Source organism: Haplochromis burtoni, unplaced genomic scaffold (genome assembly GCF_018398535.1).
Source record: "Haplochromis burtoni strain Fernald_Lab_line unplaced genomic scaffold, NCSU_Asbu1 Contig_905, whole genome shotgun sequence".
Taxonomy (NCBI): domain Eukaryota; kingdom Metazoa; phylum Chordata; class Actinopteri; order Cichliformes; family Cichlidae; genus Haplochromis; species Haplochromis burtoni.
The window spans coordinates 6076-14116 of NW_024583266.1; the positions used below are offsets into that span (position 1 = coordinate 6076).

The 8041-nt window shown below is 38.2% G+C and overlaps 2 protein-coding genes across 2 annotated transcripts in view; one reads left to right on the forward strand and one right to left on the reverse strand.

Moving 5' to 3' along the window:
* The window catches only part of LOC102306192 (kelch-like protein 33), a gene marked incomplete at its 5' end in the record, with an annotated part of 8428 nt that extends 4930 nt beyond the window's left edge, over positions 1-3498 (forward strand). The window contains one exon of the mRNA XM_005951070.3: positions 39-3498. Within this exon, the coding sequence (XP_005951132.2) occupies positions 39-567 (529 nt within the window). The remainder of the gene's footprint in view (positions 1-38) is intronic.
* A 752-nt stretch (positions 3499-4250) lies between these two features.
* On the reverse strand, positions 4251-7773 carry LOC106632563 (leukotriene B4 receptor 1). The gene is given in 5 exon segments (XM_042216047.1): positions 4251-5213; positions 5472-5707; positions 5710-5738; positions 6413-6937; positions 7641-7773. Coding segments are annotated over 4 exon segments (1116 nt in total). The 5' UTR covers positions 6886-6937; positions 7641-7773; the 3' UTR covers positions 4251-4835.
* Positions 7774-8041: the final 268 nt, after the last annotated feature.

The following is an 8041-nucleotide window of genomic DNA, read 5'->3' on the forward strand; positions in this document are numbered from 1 at the left end:
AAAAAAATCCCTTTCATTTGGCTGTTGTTGTCCTGCAGGCTGGCTCACCCTCTGGACACAGCTGTTTGTGGCCATGCTGCAGCTGTTCTGGATGGGCAGATCTATATTTCTGGTGGTTCTGACTCCCATCACCATTGCCTCTCATCTATGTGGCGCTACCATCCCTCCCGTGGCTGTTTTCCCAGATCACCCATGACCGTGGGAGCAGGACGTGCAGGCCATACAATGTTAGCTTTAGGAAGGCGGTTGGTAGTAGCTGGAGGGCTACAGCCTCTCTGGATAGGCTTTGGAGATCAGCTCTTGTGTGAGCTGTATGACCCTACTCAGGACTCCTGGTCCTCGTTTCCCACTCTGCCTCGAGCTCATCTATCACCAGGAGGAACTGTACTTGATGGTAAATTGTATGTAGTAGGAGGGTCTTCAGCAAACACAGCAAGGGATACCAAGTGGGTGCATTGCTATAATCCCAAAGAGCAATGTTGGGAAAACCTGGGTGCTATGCCCTACCCATATACTGATCTGGCAGCTTGTTCACTGCCGTGCCCAGACGTGGTTAATCATCAATAAAATCTTTAAGTAGTAGTTGATTCTCTGTAGTGGTTCAGAGTGTTACATGCAAATCTGCTCTTGAAACTCAGGAGTCTGATAACAGATTATTGCACAGTAGAACAATTTAAACTGATCCAACAATGATTACATTTGCAAGCAGACAATAGGTTAGGTGTGGACCACATTAGTCAAGTCAAGCAGATTTTGATACTAATTCCTTCCATGAACCATAAAGGCTCTTGAAGCCCATCAGATATTTTTTTTTGCCTTTTGTCATTTTTTTTAAAATTCTGACACAGGTTTGCGCTAGCTTAACTGGTAGAAGTAATCAGAAGGTTGGGGGTTCGATCTCTGGCTGATCCAGCATGCCAAGTATCTTTGTACAAGATACTAACTGTTAACTCTAAACATTGTTCTCTCCGTGAATGGGTGTTTATGTTAGCTAGAAAGCACTTGCATAGAAAAACCATCGAAAAAAAGTTGCTTGTATGAGGCAAGTTGTGTAAAGTGCTTTCTATCTAAGCTTAGAGTGCTCAGTTACAGTAGAAAAGTGCTATATAAGAACCCTTCCATTTGCCATTTACACTATCTGAAAATGTCCTTGCATAACCTAACACCATAAAATGAATCATTGAAACTAATGAGTCAAGAGAGAAAATGCGAGAGCAAAACACGTGGAGTTGAGCTCAGATTAGATGTGAATCTGAGCTCACTAAACTAGTTTTCCAAGTAATCATTTTGTATCTTGAGCAGTTTCAACAGAAAGCTTATCAATGCTGCTATAAAGTAGCAGCCAGTGCATTTCAGGTGCATGAAAACGCATTTTCAAATACCACAGTGACACTGCTTCATTTAAAATACACAGACACACAAATAAAAACAAATGTTTGTAGGCAATGGATGTGATTATTTACCTTTTGCTAGTTTGAATCAAACACCCTCTGGCAGCACAAGCACACTAACATATTTCCGTATGCTTTTGCAAATATTTTGAGGTATTAATACATGTCATATCAAAGTATACTGTAGTATATGAATGCACTAACTTTTCTGTTTAATAACATCACAAGAAGACTAATAAAAATGTTGTGGCATTGCACATGTATAAACTAATTCTAATTTAATGTAATGCTTTTTAACATATTGATCTGAGGCCCAGATGAGCCCCCACTTGTGATGGTAGGACACACCCATACAGGTCAAAATCACAGCAGGCCCTGCTAAGGCCGTAACATGTACAAGAGAAATGACTCAACAAAGGAATTAAGATCACAGAGAATGCATCTGTATATGGTCCAGATGTCTGTGCTCCACCTCCGCTTAAAGATGCAATGAAATATTCAAGTCAATTTACTGTTGTACCCAACTAATTCAGTCAGTTTGCAGAGAGTTTTGTCTCCCATTTCTAATGACTGTATATTATGCAAAATCCTGCACAATTGTGGACAGGCGCTATTTCAAATGTGTTTTCTATTTATGTTCAGTCTAATGGGATTAATGACATTTTAATCTTTAACTTTCATTTAAATGTTAAAAATACACATAAAAAACAGACATCCAAAAGTAACTTGACATTTTAGTTAAAATGCTAACTACATTAAAATTTCAATAATCCAAATTACACTAAATGAGGTCACAGAACAGTCAGTTTTCTGCATTGTGATACAGAATTGGCCTATTTATCTGATGTTTCACACGTCTTCTTCATACGCAGCTTCCCAGCTTGAGTAACAGAATTAGGTTGCAAAAACAAACAATGAATAGCTCCATTTCTTTGTAGTCTGTTTTAATCATGCTATCTTTGTGACTGTTTTTTTCTTTTCATGCTTATTTTCTGTTTACTATTGATAAATTTTTTGTATCGCAAGCTGTTTTTTGCATCTGGAAATGCACTGTTTGAGGCATGCACATTTGCAAAAAGGAGGTTTCTGTGTTTTTGTCGTCTTTGAAGTGAATTAAAGTGGTATTACTGAACACCGCTGTGACCTGAATTCTATGTTTCAGCTTAGTCATAAGTGAATATTGACCTAGTAATGAAGAAGAAAAAAAAAAAAAAGATAACAGCAACAAAAAGAAAAGTACATGTAGCATTTTCCATTTAAACAGTTTCCCAGTGTGATGTGACTATTTGTTTTTGTTTTATTGTACAAAATCACAATTGAAGCTACAATTTAATTTAATTGCATTTTATTTATACAGAACCAAATCACAACAACAGTTGCCTCAAACCGCTTTTACATTGTAAGTTCAAGATCACATAGGTCAACAAAAGTGGGGAACGTTTCTCCTGGAGCATTCACATAGCAGGGTCAGAACTTGGCAGCAACAAAACAGCACAGATCCATGTCTTAGTGGTTTAGGCTGCTGGTGATAGTCATGTAATTTCCTCCACACACTTTGGGCCCCTTAATCGCAAGTGTGCGTCTTCTAAACCTAAATATTGTTGTTGACCATTTCTATCTCTTTATGATCAGAGTGTTACTGTCTTCTGGTGGTTGCTTTCAGCACATCACAAAGTTCAAAACATCTCAAACTGGTTTATTGAACACCACAAACAGTTTACTGTACTCAAGTGGCCTTCACGGTCATCAGATCACAATCCATTAGAGCACCTTTGGGAAGTCGAACCCAGCACCAGCAAGTGTTCTTTATTGTCTTATAAAATACCTTTCAGAATCAGATTTTCCGAGTTAATCCAGTTTGCACTGTTGCTGTGTAAATTTCATAAATCTAAGTGAAACTCATTTCCTATACTACTCTGGATTAAGTTCATGCGACCATTTTTTTTCCTTTTCCTGTAACTGTACTGCTGCAATCAAGTACAGGTGCTCAGGGTGAACAGGAAACAACATACTCTAACTCATAGGTGTCAAACTGTCAAATTTAGCCTAATTACATTTGGCCCGCGAAGCCATACCAAATTACTATTAGAGCTGGGCTACTGGTATTATACAGCTGATATATATATTGTTTAGTATTAAGCTTTGCTTGTTCCATATTCAGTTTTTCAGCAAAAGTTGTTTGAGTCCATAAGAAAAGATTCATTCTTATATCTGGAGGAATATATATTTTTTTTTTCAATAAATATTAACGTTAGCCTTCAACTTTGTTCCAGATTGAATTTTGGCCCACTGTGTATTTGAGTTTGACACCCCTGCTAACTCAACATAGCAAGTGTTTAAAACGTAACACATTCTACTACTTTTTTAAGAACATCTTTGTAATACATATAGAAAATGTGTTCGTTTCTATTATTCACATTCATATTATGCATATTTTTGCTCTTACTTTATATATATGTCTGCTTTATAGAAGGATTTAACCTCACTACCCAAGAAAGAAATGCTTGCTTTCTTGGTTTTCAATCAGAATTGTATAGCCCATATGTAAAATCATAAAAATAATCATGCTCCTGAGCAGTCTGAACGAAATCTACAGCACAATTCAAATATATTTCAGTTCAAACTTGTCACCTATATGTTTTTACTCAGAGAGAAATGATTATTAATAAAGGAAAATGAATCAGTCGTAACAGAATCGTACAGTTAGAGGACAAAAACAGTCTGTTTGACATTATTTGAAGGCCCTACATAAGTTACCAGTTGAGTAACAGTAAACAGTTTTGTGTTTCCAGGATCCTACAATGGCGGTAACCACTGATGTGTCACTCTTTGACGTCACTATGACTGCAACTCATTTCCTGCAAAGGTGAGCACTTTTTGTTTTTTGCTCACCTATTTTATTGGGACTTTTGGTGGTAGCTCAACAGCATAATAACCACATACAGTGTTGTAATGCAGGTCAGTTAGATGTTGTGAAAGAGAAGGCAGCAATGCACGAAACCGTGACAAAAAAGGATGCTTTCGTGACATGTTTTTGATGCAATGTTCTGTTTGTCCAACAAAGCAACCAGTACAGTCTCACATGTTAAACAAGCCATGTTTGCACAATAAGAGATTGGCAAACATTAAGAAACTTTCATTTTTTTAACAAACTGAATTTGAGCTCACAGTCAGACTGTGTGTTGTGCGCTATAGAAACATTCTGATTAGAATTAAAAATGACATCAAAAATACTGATTAAATTGTCCATTTCTGTACAACTGGATAGAATATGAATACACACACACAGACATACAAAATATATGATACTCTGCAATGATTTGCTTCAGCAATACAAAAATATTATATTTACAGTATTTACTTTCTGGACTACTCCAGTTAGCTTACATTGTTAGTATATGCGAGTTTGGGTCAACTCAATTCACATTATTTTAAATGCTACAGTTACTGCTCAAAGGTGGCCAGAGTCTTTAGTTCAGGCGCATCAATCTCCTGCTCCACTGCACTCCTGCTCTCGCCTCTGTTCTTGCTTTTGAAAGGCTTCCCCATTTTGACAGAGAGTGTGTGCAGGACAGAGCTCTCATCTGGTGAAGAGCTGCTGCGGCCGCTACGGGAAAAAGATGTGGTCCTGCTCTCTGAATTGGTGCCCTCAAAGAGCTTGCCCATGAAGCTGAACCCAGCCTGGCGGATGTGTGAGCTGCCTGCAAACACATAGAGGATGGGGTTGACAGCACTGCTGAAGTAGGCAAAGGCTGTAACGTTTGGACGGGCTGTTTTAGCAGCACGGCTCACTGTCTCACTCCCCATCAATAAACCAATCACCTGAATGAGGAAGAAGAAAAGAGGCGTAAATATTATTGGGGGAAAACAAAACAAAATAACACACAAAAAGAAAGTAAATTGTTTATGAATTTATTCCGTTATCAGTCAGAGCTATTATTGTCACTCCTGTGGTAGCATGACAAAAGTTTTGCTAGAGTAACTGGAGAAGTGCAACATATGCCTGAAGTGTTTACGTCTGGGTCTTACAGTAAGAGAGAGTTTTGATGCTGTCAACCCAGCGTTAAATAGATAGCACACCTCTATGATGTTGACAATGTGGTAGGGGAGCCAAAAGACTGCAAAAGCCGAGATGATGAGCAGAATCAGGCGACTGCTTTGTCCTTTACGTTGGAACATGGCACTTCGCAGGCGGCAGATGACAGAGGAGTAGCAGGTGTTGATGAGAGTGAAGGGCACCAGGCATCCCATAATGGTCTCAAAAATGTACTGGAAAACAGGATGAGCCACACTCCCCCAGTGGTAAGCACACAACCGCTCACGTTGTTTTTGGGACTCTTGAGAACACTGTCAGAGAATTAAAGGGAAAAGATTATGAATTCACCAAAAGATACTACGTGAGAAAATGAGAGACATGACTCTGTGTGCATGTAGGAACTAAACTATGAGTCGACAACAAAGCAAAATAAAAAAGAACTGTGACAGTTTGAGTACAGGCATAAATTTGTAGGACCTTTTTAAAGTAGTTTGGGTTAGATGTTAGACTACAGTCAAATCTGTTTTACAGTTTACTCAATACGCCCTTACAGTAATAATAAAATAATAATTTTAAAAGAAAACACTAAAAAAAGTGAAAAAATATATGAAATATATATATATCATAAATTATATATGAAAAGATTGAAAAAATAAATATGTAGAAAATTTAGAAATGAATTGTTGAAAAGATTTATCTGCAGGAGATATTAAAAATCAAAATTTCTTTTTTTTTCTTTATTGCGTGTTATTATAGGTGTATTACTTTCCAGTAGTGCTGTCTCTAAGTGGAGTAGTTGAGATACACTACAAAAAGGTTATCTTTATATGTTTTATATGAAAAAAGGAAAAAAACTACATTATCCACATGAAGCTAATGGGAGCAGATATCCATTAAGATCAGTTCACTTTCCTTCACTGATCCGCAGCAGTAAATTATATTAATACACAATTGCTTTGAATGTGAAAAAAACCTTTGGTCTCACCTGCGATAGAAAGGCATCGGCAGTGACAGCAGGAATGCTAATATCCAGACTCCCAGCAGGAGAAACAGCAGGGAGCGCTTAGTTCTTATTTTCTGGGAAACAAAAGGCCTTGTGACAGCAAGGCAACGGTCCATGCTCATCAGACAAATAAGGTAGATGGACACGTACATGTTCACACTTGATAGGTAATGCATCAGCTTGCATGCTGCTGAGCCAAACTCCCAGCCTCGGCCTCCAGCCAGGTATCTCAGGAAAAAAGGTGCACTGAGCAGGACAAGAGCATCCGCAACAGCCAGATTCAACACCAACAAACATGTCACTGAGCGCTTCTTTACACGGCAGACCACCGACCAAACCACGAACAGGTTCCCCGGAAAACCCAGTACAAATGCCAGGGTCAATATGCCAATACCAATCTGGGCTGAGATCATATGAGGGGAAGTGGAGGTGGTGGAGTTTGTGTTGGATGCCATTGAGAAAGCTTCTGAAGATGTTTAGTTCCAAAAGCTGTGAACTTGACTTAACCTTAAAAATAATAGAGAGGCAGGAAACAGGATATGTTGAGTTAAGATTTGTGAGTACACTCTGTATCTGTGCTTAAAATATTGCACAACATTTTGATTTCCACAACTGCATCTAACACAAGAAGAGCTGCTTTGAATGAGCAAATATTTATTTAACCAAATGAAATTATTTGACAAGTTCCAGAGATGTTGAACATCAAAATGTGCTGAAATGTTCTAGTCTAGTCTAGTTCTTTCATGCTCTCAAAGGCCTAACTTTATCATTAGTAAATATATGAATGTACAAATCTTATGAAGGATAACAATATGTGTTTAATCACTTTCGGTTATTGGAAAAATTGGACACATAGCACACGACAGCACAGAAAACAAATACTCGGTATGCACTTATTTTTTGAACCACGCTGAAACATCTGGGCAATTAAAGAAGTCCAGTTCAGATCACTGAGAAGCTACACAGACATCTGTGTGCTCCACAGAAAGCTGCAACTCCTCTGTTACAAATCAAAACCTAAGAGCAGCAATAAAAATGGCAATCTAGAAATGAATGTGTAACAATGACTAAATAAATAATCTGGGAAACCTGTTGAGATTCCTGTTACTCTTTACATCCATATTAAGATTTTATTAGAAAACAATGAACTTGCCAAACTCTGTGATATCTAGTGGCTGGGAATCTTGGCATATCAAACTCTCATGCTTACCTTCAAATGGTGGTGTCTCTCTTAAAGTCAGAAAAGTAAAAGCAAAAAAATAATATCCCTCTGTGTAACACCTTACGCCTAACCTCCAGAGTTCCCTTCTTAACTCTGAAGATCTTGTGCGAGGAGGAAAACAGGTTTTTTAATATATTGAGTAAGAAGTGTCATGTGAGAGGAAATCAATGACCACAGGAAGCCAGCTTTGTGCTCACTCTGTTGCGAGGTAGCTGCTGTTCCTCCTACACTTCTCACTTTGTTACTGTATTCTTATTGGTGCACTGTGCTGTGTTACTGGTAGGCTTTATGGGAAATATTGACATGACATCTGCTGCCTATTGTGGAGCAGTGTTTGCCCTCCATCCTTTCAGAAAACAGACTTGAATAAAGTTAATGAAATGCTAACA